Source organism: Poecilia reticulata, linkage group LG17 (assembly GCF_000633615.1).
Source record: "Poecilia reticulata strain Guanapo linkage group LG17, Guppy_female_1.0+MT, whole genome shotgun sequence".
NCBI lineage: Eukaryota > Metazoa > Chordata > Actinopteri > Cyprinodontiformes > Poeciliidae > Poecilia > Poecilia reticulata.
In genome coordinates, this window is record NC_024347.1 from 16,734,077 (window position 1) to 16,756,762 (window position 22,686).

General features: G+C 38.8%; 1 protein-coding gene across 8 annotated transcripts in view; it reads left to right on the top strand.

Moving 5' to 3' along the window:
- Positions 1-22,686, top strand: part of cadm3 (cell adhesion molecule 3) — a 142,063-nt gene that overhangs the window by 94,991 nt on the left and 24,386 nt on the right. For all 8 annotated transcript variants that reach the window (XM_008433970.2, XM_008433974.2, XM_008433975.2 and 5 more), the window contains exons 5-6: positions 817-954; positions 21,958-22,128. In XM_008433970.2, coding sequence (XP_008432192.1) covers positions 817-954; positions 21,958-22,128 — 309 coding nt within the window. The remainder of the gene's footprint in view (positions 1-816; positions 955-21,957; positions 22,129-22,686) is intronic.

The window sequence follows — 22,686 nt, forward strand, 5'->3', positions numbered from 1 at the left end:
GTTCTTTTCTACTTTTTATGCTGCTTTTGTTGTTTATGTTTGCTCTTTTAGATCTTAGAGCAGATTTGTTATTGTGGTGGATCGGTTTGGGCAAAGTAGTTGGTTAGGTTTTGGAAAATATTTGATTTTGATGACTCCGATGGTCCAGGACAAACATATTAGACCTGGGTTGTGGTAGGGACAACAATTGTCTGGATTACTACTAGTCAGAATTTATTTAATACATGGATAATGAAAAAATATGAAATCCACTCAAATGTTTGGTATTTCAGATACAACCATCTCAGCAATTGCCTGCAAATAACCCAGCGTCCTATCCAGGAGGTTTATATTCATACTGAAACTTCAGGTTTTCCCTCTGAGACGGAAACAGTCATTATCTGTATAGCCCTAATTGGTCCCTTGTCAGCAAAATAGAGAAATCTTCCAGTGCACCAGGCGTGACAAACACTAATAAGTCTGGGCAATGGGTGTGATACCTTGGAAGGTCATTTGGGCTGCTGTGCACAGCCATGAAGCATTTTGGGTACAAGCCACTGCATCATTATTTTTTCTTATCTGGCTTCTATCTTCTATAATAAATTCAAGCTGGTCTTTAGTACGGTGGATGCTGTATCACAGCGTTCTGTTCATCTTCACTTTTACCCAAATCAATTCGCCACAGCTCTGCAAGCATATGCAGCAGTTGTTGGAAGCTTTGCCACAAGCCTTCAGTTATTGCCGTTTCTGGCTACAAGGTGAGCCCTGCAGCACAAAAGTTTTCCCCTGTCCCTCCTGCTTACTCTCCACTATTTATGCTGCTTTATCTCTCTCCAGGTGTGCCCGGTACGCCTCAGATCTCTGGCTTTGAAGAACCAGTGCCAGAGGGCAAAAAAGTCACCCTCACCTGCACCAGCACGGGCAGCAAGCCCCCTGCCAAGCTGCGCTGGTACAAAGGAGACGTCGAGGTGCAAGGTGAGTGACAGAGGGAATTAGTTTGCATGCATGCGTGGATGTGTTTATTTGAGATTTTACAAAGTGAAGTAAAATAATGTGTGTTGGAGTTGATGCACTCTGAGGTTTGGACTCGTGTCCTTGTGGGAGGAAGAGTGAGGTTTTGTCGGACGCACAGATGTGGCTTCTGCTTGTGTACCTATAATTATGGCCTGTGTGGTTGTGTTTCCAAGTGTGAGACAATGATATGCGTGCAGATATGAGTTTATTGTGTGTGTAAGCCGTGCTGCGTGTGTGTCGTGTCCTTGCCATATTGCTTTGTGTCTCTGTATGCGACCTAAACCTGTAAATGTTTGTGTCCAAGTGTGAGAGCAGGCTGCCTGTCTGTGTGAGCGTGGGAACACGCTGAGCGGATCTATTCCCCTCTCTTTCCTCTCCTCTGATCCTGTAAATGTGGATTTTTCCAGGGGCTGTGCACGATGCCTGACAGAAGTATTTACCCCTCTTGATCTTTTTCACGTTTATCACATGACAACCAGAAACCTTCGCTGGGATTATATGTGATAGGTCTACCAGAAATTGCAATTAAAACTGAAATTATTGCATGGGTTTTTAAGTGTGGCCTCCACTCAGCCTCATTCACTCGAATACCTCTAAATAACATCAAGTGCAACCAACTGCCTCCAGAAGTCTGTGAATTATTAAAAAGAGTTCACCTGTGTATAAACTCCAGGAGCTCTGAGGTTGTTTAGAGAGTATTAGTGAACAAATAGAGGACCAAGGAACACTGCTGACAGGTCAGGGAGGAAGTTTGAAATTAAATTAAATCTTAATTCATTTCAGACACGCAAAATGTCAGAGAAAAAAATAAAATAACCATAATACTAATCAAACATAGAAAAACAAAACTTCCATATGCAATCCAAAAAGGAGGAGGAAGAAGAAAAAAGCTTAATTTTTTTCTCCAATTGTCTCAGCTAAATATGTCCCACATTATACATATTTACATGCCTAATTTCTACTCATTCTATGTCTATGCAATTTATTATGCAGTTGACACCACCAACAGTTTTCTGTAAGATATCCATACAGCTACATTCATCTTCAACAAAACAACCAAAAGGAAAATCTTTCCTCGTCATGAACACAGGACAACCTGCCACCTCTGGACTCAGGTTGAAAACATCTAGAGGTCAGAGGTTAACCTTCCATCAAAAAAACATTCCTGAGCAGCCAGTTATATGGTTTGGATATTATTATTATTTTTCCTTCCCAAGTTTAGATATTTATACTTAACTGCCAGTATATTGAGAGCAAAGTGGAACCAAAGTCAATTTTATTGCTTGAACTTTTTTGTACAAGGAAGAGATGTGCAACAAAACTAGAGTACTATCAAGCCCAACTTTTTCTTAATTTTATTTTTTTTAAAAACCCATAAATAATTTATTTTATTAATTCCACCTCCCAATTATGCACTACTATGCGTTGGTTCTTCACGTTGACGTTTGTGGTTATAACTTTCCAAGGCATGCACTGATCCGGTTCTTATTCGCTGCAGCATCTCTGTAAGTGTGAGAATCAGAGCAGGCCGGATGTAAGCGGGGATAGCTGCGCAACGGAAGCTCGTTAGAAAAAGGCAGGGCAGAGGAGAAGTTAAAGGGATGTGGTCGGACAGTCAGACAGAGACAGAGAGAGCTTTACATGAAGTCACGCTCACTGACTATCCGTTACAGATAAGTGGGAGAAATGAGCAGAAAAGAGAATGAAGATAGAAAGAGGGAGAAAGAGGGGAAGGAAAAAAATTAAACTGCCTTTTTTTGTTGCTAAAAGGCAAACAGATTATTGAGTTTGCCATCGGCTGATTGTGACTCAAACTTATGGTAACAGCAGTGGTGGCATCTTTCCAAATTACCACCATGTTTCCTGTAAAGCCCTGAATAGTTGTTGCCTTATTACTCAGAGGCGTTCTGCTTTGCTTTAGTGAGCAGACCAAACATGTTGGCAGAGTAAATTCTGCTGCCCTCTCACTGCTTCCTCCATCTGCCTTATGAGAAGCTCTGCTGACCCGCAGCGCTGACGGCACTTCGAGAACAGCGCCCTCTTTCTGCCAGCAGACTGCACTTTCCATAAATTATTCTGTTTAGTATTTTCAAACTCCTATTCAGAATCGCTTTGTATTGTAATTATTGAAATACAATACAGTAATACAAAAGTATAAAGATGTATTGATGTAAAGATGCTGCAGTTAGGTTTTGTTGTGCTAAAACGCTCATCTTGTCCAGATGCCTTGGCAGTGTTGTTATAATTATGGATTGAAAGGAATCAAAAGAATGGGCTAAAGCCACAAAGAGAAGAAGGAATGGGAGAGCTGCCCGCCTGAGGACAGATTATCTGCTCCTTTTGTTACAGGCAAACTAAAAACAGGAGACAGAGAAAAATGGGAGCAGCATGAAGAGGAATGTGCCTTTTACAGAGGCTGGAAGTCTGCTTAAAGACTCAGTTTACCCAAAATACCGAAAAGAAATGCATTACTGAAGCTTTGAAGGAATGAACACGTTTTTGTGTCATTAACTGCACCTTGCATTTTTCATATTCCTCTTAACTTAAAGTTCATTTTTCTTTTGGGCTGTATCAGCTAACAAAATGGTCTGTTATCTTTGAATTACATTTACTTTAGGCTTATCTGCACAGCATAATTCAATACCGCCGCAAAATATATTGGGTTCTTTCTGAAGATGAAAGTAAAAATTGAGTGTTTTGGGGAACATGGAGGGTGTGCAGCCGGGGCATGCATGGGCTGCAGATAACATCCAGAGTTTCTATGTTCACCACCCAAATGTGACATTGTGGCCACTGACAGGTGAAGAGGAAACATTAATTGTCTTGTGACGACGGTTTCTGGCATTAGATAAACATTCTGACCTTGAGGGTGATTTGTTGCAAGGCTAGCTGTAAATGTCGGAGGACCTTCAACCATGGCCGGATTGTGAAGGCTCAGACAAATAAGATGTAACATTTCCACAGCTGCAGCTCAGGTGGGACTTTTCTAGTCTGAAAGGACAAACAGGATGCACCGAAGTGGGCAGGTAGCCACAAAGAACTGGCAGGTTTTTTTGTCTTTTAAGGTTTTTTTGTCTTTTAAGGTTTTTGTTTTTTTTTTTTTGCTTCGACCATGACCAATGACCGGCTGGAAACTGAAATGTTCAATATTTTTCTGATTAGTGAACTCAAACAAGCTTTACTCAGGGAACTATTACTCAGTAAGGAAGCCTGAATGTGTCTATTTTCAAGATGAGAATTTAAAAATGAAATCAGATGTATCAAAACATATTTCATATGGTATCACTTTGTGTCTCTGACACGTCAAGATGCAATTTATTTAGTTATGCTAACAGAGTGATTAAGAACAAGACCTAAAGCAGATAAAAAAAGGTTGAACACAGCGTGAAAAAGCTGCTCTGTCACAAAACATTTTGAATTCAGAACAATTGGCACCTTTTGTGGAAATCTCAGAGTTACAGTAACGATGTAATCACTAATCTAGAATGCCAAACTTTAGTCTGACTGCAACTGCTCTCTGACATGACATAATGCCATCTGTGCTCCCTACATGAATAATTAATGACAAAAAAATGTTTTGAATGATGTTCCTGTGTTTCTGTAGTTCATTTAGATAAATCAGAAGTAGTTAAAATCAGTGTCAGCAGGCCAATGATTGGAAACTTTCCAGCAAACTACGATGGGTGCATCTCTACTGGGAACCTTCAGTCTGACAAAGGAAAGGAGGAATTTGAAGCCAAGATGCAGTTATTCTGATGCACCGCTCTCAAAAGTGTACAAAGACCTAAAAAGTTTTTTGTTTTTTTTTGTGTCGTGTGGACAAAATTATGTCATTATAAATCCTTTCATAGCTTTTTTTCACCTTTTATTTTGGCATATTATAACTAACAAAACAAAAATAAATTGCTAGAAGTTCAATAAAAGGCACAACAACCTGTTTGATTAAAAGTGCCACCTTTAGATTACATTTTTTCTGCCGGTTATCTTTGTCATCAGTGCATCAGCATCCCACATCTTGTCTTGGCGATATTTGCTGGCTCAACGTGAAAAAGATCTCCAGATTTATCAGATTGTGAAAACATCTCTTGTCTATAACCGTCTTCAGGTTTCTGCAGATTTTATTTCATATTTAGTAGTGGGCTCTCTGGCTAGGCCATCCGAATTGTAATCATCCTTTCTTGCTGTTGATTTGCAACTATTCATAATTTCATTCAAATGCACCTAAGAGTCCGTCTGAAGAAAATGCTATCAGCGTCGTTATTTATTGAAGGCGTCGTGTTCTTGCAGTGTTGTGTTTGTGCCACATATTGGATTTGGAATTACGATCCAAAAATTCATGGTTGGTTTCATCAGACAGCAACAAATTCTCCTACAAGGTTTGGGAGAAAAGCTTTTACCTCCAGCTTTGCTCTTCTCTCAGGACATGTATGAGGAATAAAGGGGATTGTTTTCAGAACACAGCCACCACTTCACAGATATTAAAGGAGGTCACATTTTCTCCAGTTATTTTTGACCACCATCATTGTGCCACAGTGTGTAAATATAATGCTGTGAATTTTTTTAACCATCCCTCCGAGTGACACCTTTTTAAGCTTTGTCACTTTTCTGCAAGCTATATATTTGTCTAAAAGTGGCAAATGAGCAAAATGTCAACTCGATCCTGCTGGAACCAGATTCACCTTGATGGATGCCAAGTGTAAAGTCAAGAAAATGGCTCAATCTCAATCAAAAGGGGATTCAACAAAATATTTTAAGGGTTGTTCACATTTATTCACTGCAGCTTCTTAGTGTTCCTGTGATAAATTTGTTTTTCTCTTGAGCTGTGCATGATAAGTGTCACATCTTAGGTGGAAAATTTATTTATCATTCTGATTTGGCATTTTAATAGGTTTCGAAAGCTGCTCTAAAAAGGCCTCTGAGCATCCGGCACATCCACAAAGGTTGCATATACGTTCATGTAACAGCAAATTGATCAGGGTGCCTCTAGCCATGAAGGATGTTAACGTGTGAGTGTCCATGTGGATAGCCAGGTCAGTGAATCCTGCTCACATGAGGAGTAGTTGGCATCATGATACAGCATGTGAAGGAGGAAACCCAGCAGAGGTTGAACACAGTATAATGCTGCAGGCAATGTTGTTTTGGGAGAAAACCTCACATCCATCCATTCATATGGATGTTATTTTTCCACATGCCACCGGCCCACCGAATCATCGCTGTGGACCAAATCAAACTTAGTTCAGTCACACTTAAATTACATCCCCAGCTGTTTCATCGTACTCTCTGTTTCTCTTTGTCCCTTTGATAAGAAAATATTTTCATAATTTTTTGCTGGAGGCCTTTATGAAAATCGTGATAAGTGCCAAATAAAACCTATTTCAGTCACACTTTTTAACCAAAGATATTAGGTGTAAAACATTTTCTCCTCTCACTGCGGTGTAGAAATATCACAAAATGTCTGAAATTCAAACAACTTGTACTGAATAAGCTGGTGAGGCATATCATATTCCATTTAAAGTGAAACACCAAGCTAGCAGGGACCATAAAAGGAAAAGTGCAGTGATGGATCCTGGCTCTCTAAAGAAAGAAATACATGTAGAACAGTTACAGAAAGCCAAAAAGGTGAAGGATCAGCAGTTTGGAGTGAAATAAAGGGACATTTCCTCTTGTGAAATGACTATTCGATATTTTATAAAAGTAAAGATGAACACATTCATTGTCTTGCATTCATTAAACACAGATATAAAGTGTTTTGATTGTGAAATTTACTGCATGGTGGGAAGTAGTGAAAGCTTTGTGACAAGATTTAGCTCCTCATAGACGCTGACAGGAAGTTTTAGTGACTTAAACTTGATGGCAGCTGGTGAAGGTCAATAAGCAACAGAGTGATAGGTGTCCTTTTTGGCTGATCAAACACCAGACATGCTGCTGGATTCTGCACCGTCTGAATCGGCTTGACTGTTGTTGATGGGAGACTCCTAAAAAAACAACAACATTTTTGTTACAAATATCAGAAATGACTAAGCTATATGGTCTAGTGATGGGGAAAAGAAAGCAAAGTGATGCTAGTTAAAACACTGGAGTATTTGATCAGCATAAGGTGTGATCAGCAGGTCTGAAGCTTGCAGGTGTGTGTTAATACAGTGACAAGCTGGAAAGACAATAGCAGTAATCTTTGAGAAGCAATTGTTGTTGGCCATCAATCTGGGAAGGGATATAAAGCTGCTTCTAAATCATTTGAAATCCATCATTCTACATGGATTATTAAAAACTTCCCCCACAAAGGAAGGAGACATTCAAAAACCCTGAGAGCTCCATCTCAAACTCTTCAGCACCCAGTTGGCATGTTAAATCATGAATTTGATGTTAATACAGTTAGAAAAGCCAGGAAAAAAGTACATTCTCTAAAAAGTTATCTGGCAGTAAAACCTTTTTTTTTTCTTTTTTTTTTTTTTTACAAAGCTACGTTTTAGGAATTCTCAAAAATGTGCAGAACAAGTTGGAGCACAGTAGGAACGCGCGGTCAAGCACGGCGTTGGCGGTGGGATTAGTTGGGCTCGTTTCTTGCAACAGCAACTTGAAGTAACTGAGGCAACTATGCTTACCAAAGTATTATAAAGTCAAGTGGGAGGCCATCCATCCAACTGCTGAAGCTTGCTCTAAACTGACTCAGCAGTTGTCTAAAGAACATCAACCAATCTGAAAAGGAAGAGAAGAAAGGCCAAATAAAAATCCAGAGTTTGACCTAACTGCAACGTGGCAGCTCACCTCTAAAGATCTCGGTAAAGAAAAATGATAAGAGATTCTCATAAAAATCCCAGAATAAAGGTACTTCAAGCTACTGCTGATGAAGGTGGTTCTACAACCTACTGAGTCATGCACTGACCTGTGAGTTTTTCCTACTGTACCAATATTAATGGAAACTTTCTTCTCCCTATAACTGTAGGTGGCTTGCAGAGTCAGATACGCATTATGTGTGCAAACTGAAACAACCAAGAGACAGCTGGAAGATGCAAAGCCGGTCATTAATCTCGACTAGAAGGGCTGGATTCAAAAGGAACACAGACATCCATGGTGTATTTTTGGAGGAGTTTCGGTGAATGTGCCCTTTAGAAACGCAAGCACACAAAGAGAGATTTAAAGGGAATCAACTATGAATGATGGCGTGTTTTAGGCCTCACCCAGCTGTCCTGACATTGCACAACACCAATCAGTCATTGCTGGAATGACAGACTAACACACATAAACCACTTTAGGTTCAACACACAAAACCTGCGGTGATGGAGAGATTATAATCACTCACCGCGCTCGTCTCCGGCTACGTGGCAGAGGAGAGCCGCAGGTCAACGTGTTGTTATTGTTTCCCATTCATGCAGTTTTATTTTCTAGACATCTTTTGACTTTGCTTGGATGTTGGAAACAGGATGGGTTTTCTCCAACGTATTTCTGACAGCCCAGACAGTAGGAGGGAAAGAGAAAGGAATGAGTGTGACTGAGGTTTAGCATATGAGCGTGTGTGAAGAGAGCAGGCAGCAGAGAAAGAAAGATGCCTTGTTTTAAGAAAGCGATGGTGAGGAGCTGACGAGAGAGCAGAGAGCGGCCGAGAGCAAGCGAGGGAGAAGGGCAGCGTGTGTGCGCTTGTTCATAAAAATAGACAGAGCGATTGCAAGTGTACTAAGAGAGTGATGGAAGCTGCAGAAAGCGACGCAGGGCAGAGAGAGACAGACGGAAAAAGAAGACAGCAGAAGGGGGAATTAAGAAAACCACTAAAGAAGAAGTGAGGCTTCTTTGTGACTGAGCAGGAGCTGACTTGGAGGGGAGCGGATGAGGCGAAGGGGGACCAATTTTAAAGAAGAAGGGACAGGGACTAGAGGAGCGCAACAGGATAGAGGAGAGAAGACGGAGTAACGGCTGATGAAATAGAGAGAAAAATCCAGAAACAGGATTTAGATAGAGAGAGAGAGGGAGAGAGAGTGGACGGAGAGCAGGAGAGAGTGCGGTAAAAGGGAGTGGTAATTGAGAAGAATGAAAGGCTAAGAGCTTTGAAGTCTGTATTAGTTGTACTGTGTGAAAGGGCTATGGATCATTTAGTGACATCGATGTATTGGATTGGGGATAATGGGGATTTATGGTGGCACTTAAAGCCGTAGCAGCTGAATTTCAGCCCAAATTGTCATAATGCACATGGGGAGGATGTTGAAGGTTACATGGGCGTGTGTCAGTATGGAGAAGTATAATTAACGAGAAATTGCAGGTGGGAACACTGGTGAAGCAGGAAGCACCATAAGGCTGGGGAGAACAAAAACGTAAAATAAAAAGACAATCTAATTAGAATTATGTTAAAGTTATGTCTTACTAAAGATGTCGCAATGAATGTATACATTTTGCTCAGCAGCTCCTCGGGGACTCCTTTAATTAAATATTTATTATGTAACACCTTCTGTTTCAGCCTTGAGGATATCTTGAAATAGCCTGGAGACATAAAGGATGCTGGTGCAGGATGTAAGATTAAGGGTGTCTGAAATTTCTCATTAAGAGTCTGGTTCCAGCAGTTACTGCACAGCCTTTCAGACGAGAATAACATCAGGCTCAGTTATAGAAAAATCAAATCTGGTTGGGGCAATAATTACAGTATTAATAAATCTGTGTCATATTTTTAGACAGTTGTGGTGGTTGTTTAGTCTAAATGAGTAAACAGTGATATATTATCACAATTCCAACTGGAATATTTATAATTCATAAAATTCTCATTTGAAATCTGCATTTTTAATGTCCTCCATATTAAGGGACTTATATTACATTTGGTGGCAAAGATTTAGCACCGACTGAGGCCCCAGAAAGGAGAGCAGATTTTGATGCATTTTGGTACAAACTCAGATATGATGTGATGTGTTTGCTGGAGCGCCCAGCAGCCAGTCGAAACGCTGGCTGAAGGTCACCAGACGTGTAAAATCTAAGGCTTCATCAGTATTATTTGAAAATTGACTTGGACTCAATAACTGAGACCTGATTTTTCAGGGAGATTCAGAACTCTGAGTCAGAAAAGGTTAAAAACAAACTATTCATGTTAGCTTCAGCTACATAATAAAGGCCAGGCAGACGAGTCTTCTAAACCAAACTCTGTCTGAAATGACTTCAGGCGATTTCAGGACAAAATAAACTTAACATGCTTCCAACATCGTATTCTCTTCTTCTTGAACTGCCATCAGTACGCGGCTATGATCAAAGAAAGCACTACATATAATTACATTTCATCTGAAATTCTACATTCACTCACTAAATTGCACCTCACTTATGTTGTAATTCCTTACTTACCTTGGAACATGTTTACTGTCTTGACTTAAGAACAAAGACCTTAAATATAGATTCAGAAAAAGCTTCGAAATGATTGCAAATCCTTCAGCTCAGATTGAACAGAAGAGCGCCCACCAAACCGTATATTTAAGGCAATGTATAGTACAGGAGTGGGCGAGGTGAGCATGGGGGTTAACAACCGTTACCTACTTTTACAAGAAAAGTATTTACAAAGACAAAATATAAAACGCTTCGTCTTATCTGGAATAAACACATTTTGTTCTTTTTTTTACTAATATATTTTTAACGTAAATGCACAATTATATTCCACATGAAAGTAAATCCAAAATAACAATCAATTTTCAACAATGCCGAGCAGGATTTCAATTCCTAACCTGCAGTGGTTCAGTGTTACAGACAGAGAAACCTTCAACAGAAGAATGGATGCAGCTGAGGAAGGAGCAGGTAGATGCAAATGAGGAAGTGATTAACAGCTGTGATGGGGAACAGAATGGTAGCCGAGATGAAGGGAAAGAACAGACAGAAGCAAAGATTGAAATGGGAAAAGAAACTTGAACAGTAAATGAAACTGAATGATAACCTAGAGAAACAAATCCAAAACACAAACAATGAGAATGACTGAACTAACACAAAGAATAAACTAAAACAGCCAGCTAAAAGAAAACATATAAATGATTAAAAGAGAAAACCATTGAAACTAAAAGTTCAAACAAAGAATCATTGTTTGAGACCTGATTTGGACTTCCCACTCTAAGAATTAAGAAATGACTTGACTTGTCCCTCACAGAGGAAAATGTTTAGCATTTCTTGAACAATGACAATTTTAAGATGATCAGATATTAGCTACCTCATTACAGAGACAATTTCTGCTTGCCATATCATCTCATATTGTGCCTTAAGGAGTACGCAACACATAACACTTGCATGATCCGATGACCCAGCCTTCTGCAAACCCACGGCACCACCACCATAAAACTCAAATCAGGCGCTGGTAATGCAGTCTGATGTATCTGTGAGGCATCTGCTGTAACTGCCTGTAAAATATCACTGCACTCATGACACCACTTACGCCCTCAGGTTCCTATTCTTCACTTATCAGCACCTCACGAACCAGATCATTCGCATTCCTCTCACTGGTCTGAATGTGCAAGATACGTAAGCCAAATATGATCAGTAATTACACATTTATTAAAAACAAAATGGCTACAACAAAGCTGCACCAACTACAGAGCCTACAGAGCAAATCTAGCATTGTTGGATGCCACTCCGTTCTAGATTTGTAAACAAAATAAAATCTGCTTGACAAGGCTGTTAACTTTATGGAGGAAATTGGTCTAATAAATTCATCTGACAGTTTATTTTCCTTATGTCACTTAGAACGTGACTGAATTTGAGAAGGCTCGTCTGCATTTGGACATCACTGCGCGTCGTACATTTTCATCTCACCCACTGACGCCTGACATTTTAACGAGCAACTGGCGGGTTGTTATTGCTTTGAAAGTGTTGGATTTCTGTTTTATTTTTCTCTCTTCAGTTCCGGCAGTTTAATTTTCTTTTGTGAAGAACAAAAAAAAAAAAAAGACACATGAAGGTAAATCAGGGAAATCAGTCTCTTATGTCAAGCAAAAAAACAAAAAGCTTCTTAAATGTACAGTAAGAGCACCACAGTTTACTGGATGCTTTTTATCTGTGGTGGAAATTGTACATACTTTATCTGAAAGTAATTTCTGTAAGTACAGAAATGATAAAGACTCAGCAAAAAAGGACCCGCTATACAGTATCCAGCCGCTGTAATCACTCAGAAATCCCAGGGCTCCAACTTTCTTTGGAAATTATGACCTGATAACTCACTTTACTGCTTTCACTGCTCATAATCTGATTAGAAGGGATGAGTGATGAGATTCAGTTATTTTAAAACCTTCCTCCTCTACAGGGGAGGCCGTTAGCTGAGCATGTGTTTCTTTTTGTTCACAGCTAGGTATTTTCACACCTTCGAGATGCCAAGCGGAAGCTTTATTCTCTACATTTAGTTTACTTGAAGAGCTCAGAATTTTCTTTATCTAAATGAAAATAAACTACGACAAATTAGAAAAATTTAAAAGACCTAAAAAACATCAGGAGTTTATGGGAAAAAGCACGAGGAATAAAGTGAATATTAAGAGACAGAAGAGACAAATGTAAAAATAAAGCACAACACAAACATGCTTCAATCTTTAACTTAAAACTGTGACTCAGATACACTGCCAACATTACAGTATATAAGTCCCTCCTGGTTTGATGAACATAATCTAAAATGGGCTCTATATCAAATTATTCAAAGGTCACATGCTTGCCTCATGTTGCCAACTAAAACAACCCAAGTGGGTTCCAGGTAATATGATAATTTTGCTGGTTCAGTACCCACTAGCATAAACAACAGCAGAAACTCCCATTGAAACTATAGAAATATTGTGGACAATCCCAAATGTGGGAGTTTATTTGCACCTCATCTGGACCCCACAAAGATTGCCTTTATAAAAAGGATTACCATTATTTATTAAAACACTTTTAAATGATGTGCATATTATTAGTTGAACCTAAAGTGCTGCTTCCTTCCTCTTTTCCCAAGACTAAGGCTTATTAGTCTTTGTGCATGGGGGCATCGTCAAAAGAAATCCATGGGTATAATTGGGAATCAAAGTTGAACTTTTGCCAACTTTGATTCCAGAGTGACTTTCTGCACTGTTTGCACTCGATATGAGCAGCTCTGCGGTTCCCACTGCGTGATAAACCTGAGTAAGCACATCCCAGTTGTGCTGGGATTACCACAAAGAAAGATGATATAAGTGTTCTGATTGCTTATATGTTAAGCAACAATTAACCCTGCTCATAAAACAGTAAAAAAAAAAGAAAGCCATCTAATTAGAAGGACTTTAAATCTTAGCAAAATCTTGTTAAACCTCAATAGGGCTGACAAGCATATGACTAGTTTGCAAAAAAATTTTGATCTCCTTTATTGCCGTAATATTATGTTTTAAAGAGCAGTACCATGCAAAAACAACTTTGTTGAGCTTTAAATCGTGTTATAATATAATTTCCTAATCAAAAACATTTTCAGTGTTGCTTTAATTATCCATGTTTGAGGAAGTCTTGAATCCTGCTCTTACAAACTGCTGTATACTCAACCAATTCTTTGTCTTATAGCTACAGTCCGTAGTTAAGCTACTGCCACATACCCGCCACACACAGCTCCTCCAGACTAGCGGCAGCAGCAATTAGCAAACACCTGGTTGAATTGTGGATCTTGGATCAACACTCCTAGAATGGTTGTAAATGGCATCAAAAGATGCCACGGAGAAGCATTGTTGTGGTTATGTGTTGAAGGGGAGTTTCGGAAATGAAGTAGTTCTTAAAGAGACAGAGGCCACTTTCACAATGTCAGTTCAGAAGGTAAGAGGGTCCAAATTTAGTCCCTTTGCCCCAGACATTTGTGAGGACAGCAGAAAAGCGCTGGTTTCTTCATTCAGCCTAGAACGCCTGGATGTAACTTGAGTTACTGAAGTAGCCAATGAGATAAGTAAAATGTGCTGGGTAAGTAATTTACCCAGTCCACGGACAATACTAATGCTAGAATGGCCAACAAGGCAAGGCAAAGGATTAATGTTTTTCAAGTATAATTACATTACTTTTTACATTAATATCAACCCTAAGCATAAGTTCACACCATAAGCAAAGTTAATCATATATTGGTCTCCTATGCTTTATGTAATCTCTCCAACCAAAGTAACTATAATTGTAAACTCACAATGAAAACTAATTTCAAAAATATGATTTTGGCTTATTTCACTTTTCTGCACCCAGGGCTTCCCATTTTGCTCCAACCTATTTACATGGACAGCTGTACCAGATGGCCCTTTTTTTCCCCAACACTGTCTGGGTCAAACAGACCCAAAGCTGCAAAATAGCAAGTATGTAGCATCTGTTATAATAAATGTATCTTTCTAAAGCCTCAGTCAGCCAGTGGTATAGACTGGCCCTTTTGCTGCCTTTGATTGGTTCCAGCTTTGACATAGTTGATATTAAAGGCAAGTAGAATAAGAATATAGTTAAAAATTAAAGGAAAATAGAGTGGAAATATGAGCCATACATCCCAAGTAAGGAGAAGAAAATTGTTCAATTTGACAGATTTTAACAAAATTGGTCAAATTTTTTACCCCACAGTCACAGATGAGAATCATATATGAATGCATATGAGTGAAGTGGATTTTACTCCGTGCATCGCTGTGTTATTACAATCGACTCTGTTGTCACTTAGTGGATTGTGCGATGCTGATTTACTGTGTGTAAGCACCCATTTATAAGGACACAGCCTTTTTTTCCCCTTGGTTTGTGTAAATTAACCAAAGAGGATTTGCACCAACAAGGTGTAACCCATGTGTGAGAAGGACTTGTGAAAATTTTATTTTAAGGGTTTATTTTTACAACTTCAGTAGGATGTTGTTAAATCCATGTTTCATTCAGCACAAGAAAACATGTTAATCTTGTTGGTGGATTGATTCCGTTGAATACTGAGGCAGTGTGTTTGACCTATTTGTTTATCAGGTGATGGATTAACTGACTGGCTGTCTCAGCTCTCTGATCAGAAGCATCAATCTGAAAGACTCTGACCAGCTACTGCCACGTCCAGCTGCTTGATTCTGCTGATATGATTATCCTCTGGTGGATTGTATGCTTCAGGGTGGCTGCAGCTCATCTGTGGCATCACAAACTGAAGGGCTGTTTGTTCTCCACACTACCTATTCTTTCCTAAACCGAGCAAGAGGTCTTTTATAGGAAATTATGTGTATCTCATGAAAGTTTTAGCAGCTGCTGGAGTGTAGTTCAGCTTAAATATTAACAAAGGCAAAAGCTGCACACACTTTAGCTAGTGCTGGGAAAATATAATCAAATATTAATGTGAATTTGAATGATTTATCCTTCATTAAAAATGTTACTTTCATTATGTGACTTTTGGAATTGTCTTGAATTTTTAAAATTTGGTAAACTTTTGAACCGGTTTTGAGTGAGCAGCAGCGTGTGATGCGGCAAAAAATACCTTCACTTTATATTATTTTTTCTTTGCCTCTAGGATTGTGAGCATTGGGTTGCAAAGGTATGAACACCTTTTAACTTTTTAATGTTTTTGACACATTACGACCAAAACACAAAGATTCATTGGACTCTTTCATGATGGGCATCAAGTAGGCCATTATTGTGAAATTAAAAGAAAATAATTCATCACTCTTCCTTTCTTGATAAATACATTTTCAGAAAAGTGTAGTAAGCATTTCACTTTAGAAAAGTATTTATACGACTCAATCCTGTACAGGCATCTTTTAACTATAACGCCTGACAGTGTTAGTTAAAAAAGGTGAGGTTTTATTTTAAAGATTGGTGATTGGCTAGAAATCTGCTATCAGTGCACCTCTAGTTTAAGTTACAGCTTGCTGGTCTTTGCCAACCTCTGAAATATATCACTTTAATAAGCATCTTTTCAAAATATCAAATGAGAAAATAATTACAGAGAGAACTTTTTACTGCCTGACACATCCAGGACTTATTGCTGGTTTTGTTTCATGTTCAGTGTGTGCATGTTTTTCACAACTCCTACTGTTGTGAAAATGACCAGCAATGTGGGCTTGAGTGCGTGTTCATGTGTTTGTATGTAGACAGGTTGAATCTAAACATACGGGCCTATAAACGGTCAGAAAGGTTTTTTGAGTTCGGGGTCAAAACATCAATGACGAAGGCAGTTATTAGCAATTAGTTAATGATCTTAATACATTTGCCTTAAATTCAATATTCACTTCCTGTTGTATGTTTTGGTGGTGAAATCTAAAGGAATTATCTGGACAGTCAGCTGCTAATTGCTTTGTTATGTTTATACTTACATTCTTCTGAAAGCTACTTAATTAGTTCTTAGTATTTTTGGAGTAGTTATAGGAATTTCAGAAAAAAGTGCTGTTCAGGTACAGAGAGAGCAGTATGTTGTGATTTTTTTTTTTACAAAATTGAATATTATTGAAACAAAACTACAAAAATATTGACATAAAACAAAACATATAAGATAAAAATAGAAAGTTAGCTTTTAAAAAGTTGGTTTTATTATTTAAATTCGAAATTTATTTACGGTATAAATTTGCTTATTCTGTCTGCCTACCTGGTGCAATGCTGTCGTATCAAAAACTGAAAGTAAAGATAAAAATAAAACAGTTTGAAACTATTGAATTCTTATACTGCATTTACTGTTCAGAGCTAAAAATAAATTGGTGCCATCGCTGTATGATAATGCCTTACTTTGCTCCTACTTGGTGCAGTTGACAAGTGAGAATACTGATCAGCAGATGAATAGTTAAAAAATATACTGTAAAGGAGACAGCTTGCTTGCTCACTTTTAGCTAATTTGAATATTACACAGAAATGTTGACAAGCACTAAAACGAAGCTCATAAACATAAGAAACAACTGAATAAAGTCGAGCATGTTTGCAAAAATAAGTGAGAGGACAATAATCAGACTGGATCAGAGAGGAAGAGCAGTAAATTGGTTCAGTTTATTGAACTCAATCCTAAGGCGACAGTTCTTTTCTTTTCTTTCACAGTAGCACCGACAGATGGTTATTAGTGTCCCATTTTTTTAAGATGGCTTCAAAGGGCAACAGACATGCTGAAATGTTTCTCCAGATTCAGAAGCTGGATCATAATTATCGTTCAGAACAACTCTTCTCTGTCCACCGTCTTCTCTCAGCCTCTGTGGCATTTTTCCCACATAGCTGTCCTTATTCCAGCCTTTTCCAGCTCTTGTTCCTAGAAACAAATTAAGTAGTAAGCAACTTTATTGGCTTCATGTGAATGTTCCCCATAAATGATGCAGCTATACTAGCTTTCGCCTGGTGGCTCTGTAGGGTTAATGTTGTATTGCAAAAGGAAAAAGGAAAATATTATTTCAGAATTATTGACACCCATTGGAAAGAATCTACATTTTGTGGCAATAGCAGAATCTTGAAGTGAAAAAAAAACATATTACGACAATTTTGTTCATTTATTTATTTGTCAGCTTACATTTTTTGTACAACCCCAGTTTACCAGTAAAACAGCACTTATTCTTTTACACCACTTCACCAGGGTAGACCATCCTGAGTCTTCTCTATCTTCCTTTCTGCTCACCCCACAAACTTTCTAGGACGGGGACTGAAATATTTTCTTTTTGTGTGTTAGATGAACTTTTTCCTACCATTTCTCAGTATGTCTTTGAATCATCATCCTACATAATAACCCAGATGGTATATTTTAAGTTTTCTGTCAGTAACCCCAGATTTTCATTGAAAAGTCTTTTTATAAAAAGAAAAACAAAAACGGGCCCACAGCATTACAGGTCCTCCACTGTACCAAGGGGTTCATATGAGGTATTTCTTAAGATATTCTTCTTTTGCTTTATGGTCGACCAACATGGAGTTGTTGGTGCTGACAAGCTCAATAATAATCTCATTTTAAATAAAGCAGTCAGAGCCAACGGGGCTTACAAGCCTAAGAAAGGTATTAGAACTATTTGGTACCTTGCATATTACAAACTTATATACAAGTTTATATTTTTCCATTTTCCAAAGTTTTGGGTACAGCCAACCCTTGAAAATTCCAGTTTGTATCTGGAAGTCCAACCTGTTATTACTCTTTATTTACCGCTCTGTTAGGTTTACCGGACGTCTATATTTTCCTTGATGTTCTCATAATAAATTGGAGAAAAGGGAATCACAAGAAAACACACAAGATTGCTGTATTTGGGGGAAAAAAAAACACATAATCTATTGTTTTAAATTTTCCTTAATGAATGCCTTGAATTCATTTCCGGCCCCTTTGGGCCTGAAAATCCCCATTAAAACAAAAACGTGTGGCTTCATAAGAGTGGTACACAAGAGCCAGTGGGTAAACAAACAGGGTTCCACCATTCCCAAGGTTAGATTCTGGAGATCCATTGTCTTTAATAAAGCCAGTATATGCTGTCTTTGTGTGTGCAGAGACAGAAGGGATAGTGGGAGAGACAGGCTGCGGCGAAAAGACTGGCGTTGGCTTATTGAAATGCACCTGGAAAGTAAACTAATTTTCTCAGCGGGTCAGAGGACTGGTTATGGTAATAAAAAGAGAGATGTCATTAGATTCAGAGGTATTTGAAGTGCTCTCTGGTGTGGGTGGAGGTAGAGGGCCGAGGAAGGGGGGGCAGCAGAGTGTGAAAGAAAGAAAGAAAGAAACGTAAGGTGTGTGTGTTTTTCCGTGTGCTTCCCTGCCACTATCTCTGTCTCCTCTGAGGGTAGTTATTCATAAGCTTGACCTACATGCGCCCATGCTCATGTGTGTGCATTCGCAAGTGTGCTTGTCAACTCATGCAGGAGTAAGTGCCGAGGTTCTGGCCCGCTCTCCAAGATTCACGAACCACTTTCACGGTCTGAACCAAACCACTCGGTCTGATACGGCTTCCTGCAACAGATGGAGATCTTGAAATCACAGCCTCAACCACAGTTATGCTTTTATACTGGAACTGTGGCTTCGTACGCTCACTAAAGCGTAGTGAGCGTTCTTTGTCTTCTGCTCTCAGAAATGTAAAATAAACAAAATAGAAAACCCAAAAACACCCAATAAAAAAGCATACATTGTACAAACAAGTCTAAATAACTAAATGTGGCTTCACCAGATTGCTTATTCTCTTCTCTGTGAGCAGAGCTGCCCCCCTTTTCCCCGCTCCTGTCCAAAGCGATGGTTTATAACCAAGTGAAATGCAAACGGTCTCCTAAGCAACAGCGAGCGAGTGAGCCCGAAGAAAGCTGAGGGTAGCAGCATTAGATCTTTAGCCTCTCCTGTCCCTTTGATGTCCCTCAGCCTGAGACGTTATAGACAGGCCTGGCTGGTAAACATGAACATGAGCAGGCAGTGTAAAGTCTACTGACGTTCGCAGACAAGGTTATGAGTAATGAGGCAGCATTTGCATGACAGAGCTGCCGTCATGCGATCCTGAGTTTGTTTTGCTATAGTTTGAAGAGAAAGTATTCAATTAAAGCTCACCGAGGTCCAGTCACTAACATTTCCTCCTGGTAAAAGATTTGAAAAAAATAAAGTCAAACTTTCGTCTTTTATGATCTTGCTTACTTTTCTGTTCACATGTTCACTAGTTGCATTTCCATTGACCATCTAATTGTACAAATTGGAATTACAAAAATACATTTACTTAATGGAAACTTGCCAATTTCGAAAAAACTCATGGTTTTCGATAAAATGTTTTTGTGCTCGATTGAGGTGGTTCGTCGACTGTATTGAAATTAGTGTATTTTGTAGATGCAATGGGCACAAGTCATGTGATCAAAAACTGGATGTTACTACTGGTGGAAAAGTAGTAACATCCAGGTAGGTGGGACGATGTAGGACGATGATAGCGCAGCATGCTTTTCAATGACTTATTGTGTGAACAAACTTGTTCATATATGATTTTAATTGTGCTTCTGATTGAATGGAAACTCTGCAAATGCGAAATTGTGCTTTTTCAACGTTAGAGGAATGTCAACAATTTTGTGTGCAATTGTAATGGAAGCACAGCTACTGTTAGCAGTCTGCATTTTATAGTAAACAACTAGCTATTTTACAATGTCTCAGGCAAATAGGCAAAGTTTCAGGCAAAGTCTCAGATTTGGACCGAGTTGCTGGTTTAGAGCATAAAAAGCTCAGATAATTAAGTCATTTCCTCCATTCTCAACAGCTGTTTTACTCCTTCTTTATTTCTGTACTGGATAATAGACCTAGTGTAAAAGTGACTGACAAAACAGAAAAAAGGTTTTAAATTATTTTAATTAGGATTGTAAATGAGTCAGTTTTTCACCTGATGGGCATTTCTCAAAATTTTATGAAAGTATTTAAAACTCTTGAAACAATTCACAATTGGAAGGAGAGAATAACTAACCTGCTGTGAAATGTCTAACTCATTTTTTGTAAAGCCAGCACATAGAACTTTTTTCTGTTTCTTTCTTTCCCTGCACTATATTATCACCAGCCTTCAGCAGACAGTATTTTATCTGTGCAGTTTATAAAATGCAGATTGCGGTGCTTTTTCAGAATTCAAAATAATTTGGCCTGGTTTAATTTAAATCAAATTTAAAATCATTTATTTAATACATAGATTATGAATAAACTTTGCGATATTTATTTTAAAAAATGTAGGCAGACTAAATATTTGTCTGCCCAAATTATTAATACAAAATTTCTCATTCAAATGTATGCAAACAGCATCAGACAAGACATGTATTTGCTTTGTATAACTATTTTAGGACTATACGATGACATATTAACTCAACTTTGCTCGTTTTTAGCACTCTCAGATATCTTTGTGGATTTCCCAAAGGTACAAATACCCTTTGAATACTCAAACTGTGCCACAAACAGTTAAAATATAAGGCAATTACGGCTGAAATTACAGTCATTAGGGCTTTATTTTCCTCTTTAGTGAATAGTGCACAATGACTTTTCTTAGTTTCCCATAGTCCATTATAACATCTACAAATTGCTTCCATTTCCTTCACTGATATTCCCATAACTTGTTGGGATAATTAAATTGAATGAATGGGCTTAAATGTGGATCAGCTATGGATCATAAAATGGAGGTTGCTAGGCAATTTTCTCAGACTAGACAATGGCTGAGGTGTAAGGAAAGCAGAATACTTTGATTGCAAATTCACATCAACAGATTATATCACTGTAGTCACAATATGGATGTATTAGTACAAAGAATGACCTTTCAATAAAAGAAATGTCAGTTGTTTTGTGACATTAGTAACACAGTCACCGGTAAAAGTTTGGTCTGGTTCACATGTGTTTTGCGGATTTGGAGAAGGTCGAATGCATCATCCCTTGTTGTTTTTTGTGGGGTGTGCTGTGACACTGTGGGGTATGGATACAGTCTTTAGATCAAAATCATCAATATACATCATATGTGTTGGTTAATGTTCCACTTATTATGGTTCAAAAGGAACTCTAAACAGATGGTCTTATAGTCTAGGCTTAAGAGGAACTCAGTATTTCAGCTGTTTTGCAGTTGTCTGGAAGTTTGTTACAGATTTGATGTGCATAGAAGCTGAACGCTGCTTCTCCATGTTTGGTTCTGGTTCTGTGGCTGCAGAGCAGAACCAGAAGACCTGAGAGGTCTGGAAGGTTGATAGAATAACAGCAGATCTTTGATGTATTGCGGTGCTAAGCCATTCAGTTATTTATAAACTAACAACATTATTTTAAAGTCTATTCTCTGTGATACACAGAGCCGGTGTAAGGACTTTAGAACTGGGCCTCTATCTTCCTGGTTTTAGTGAGGACACCAGCAGCAGCGTTCTGGATCAGCTGCAGCAGCAGCGATAGATGTTTTAGGCAGACCTGGGAAGACACTGTTACAGTAACCAATGCGACTAAAGATAAAGAGGAGTGAGTTTGTCTAGGTCTCGCTTCTCTTAATCCTGTAAATATTCTTCAGGTGGTAGAAGGCCGACTTTGTAACTGTCTTCATGTAGCTCTGAGGTTTGGAGTCAGAGTCCATCACCACACCCAGATTTTGAGCCTGATCACCATTTTACTTTTAACCCTTCTGTGTCCTTGTCTCCTCACTTTAGGGCGCCCTGACGTGGTGGAGTCCGTTCCAGATGACCCCACCTACAACGTCAGCAGCGAGCTCACCCTGGAAGTGACCGCTAATGACGATAACACCAAAATCTCCTGCGTCGTCGACCACGACTCTGTGAAACATGGGGAGAAGAGGAGTGAGCAGTCTCTGCGGGTGTTGTGTAAGTCAACTGGGAGACTGGGAGGTTTGCTGGGAGAATGAATGGTGAGAAGATACACCAGGTGCTGGGTGAAAAAAAGAGAGAAATATAAGCTAGTGACTTGGCCGAATTTGCTTCTTTATATTATTTCTTAAGCTTTTTCTGCAAAGCATGAGAAACATCCACCTCCTTTGTAGTTTGATCTAAAATGTACCAGTCTGTTATAACAAGAAGAAGACAGGAATCTTACCTTTCTCGCCTGCTGCACTCAGCTAGAGTTGAGCCACAGTGGGTAAGAAGAACACTTTATCAGCTAAAATGAAATCACTAACTGAAGATGTGGACTCTGTATGAATACTGCCCCCCTGTGGGCAAGGTGTTGGTACTGCAGCTCAGAGGTAATGCAATGCTATTGTATAACGGGGTTATGTCATAGTAAGATGATGCATGCAGAACACAGACGATAGTAGATGCACTGCAAAAACTGAAATCTTAGTAAGATTAAATATCTTAAATTAAGGAGATTTTTCTTGTTTTCTTTCTGACAAGATAATTTTTCTCACCAAGAGGGATTTATGT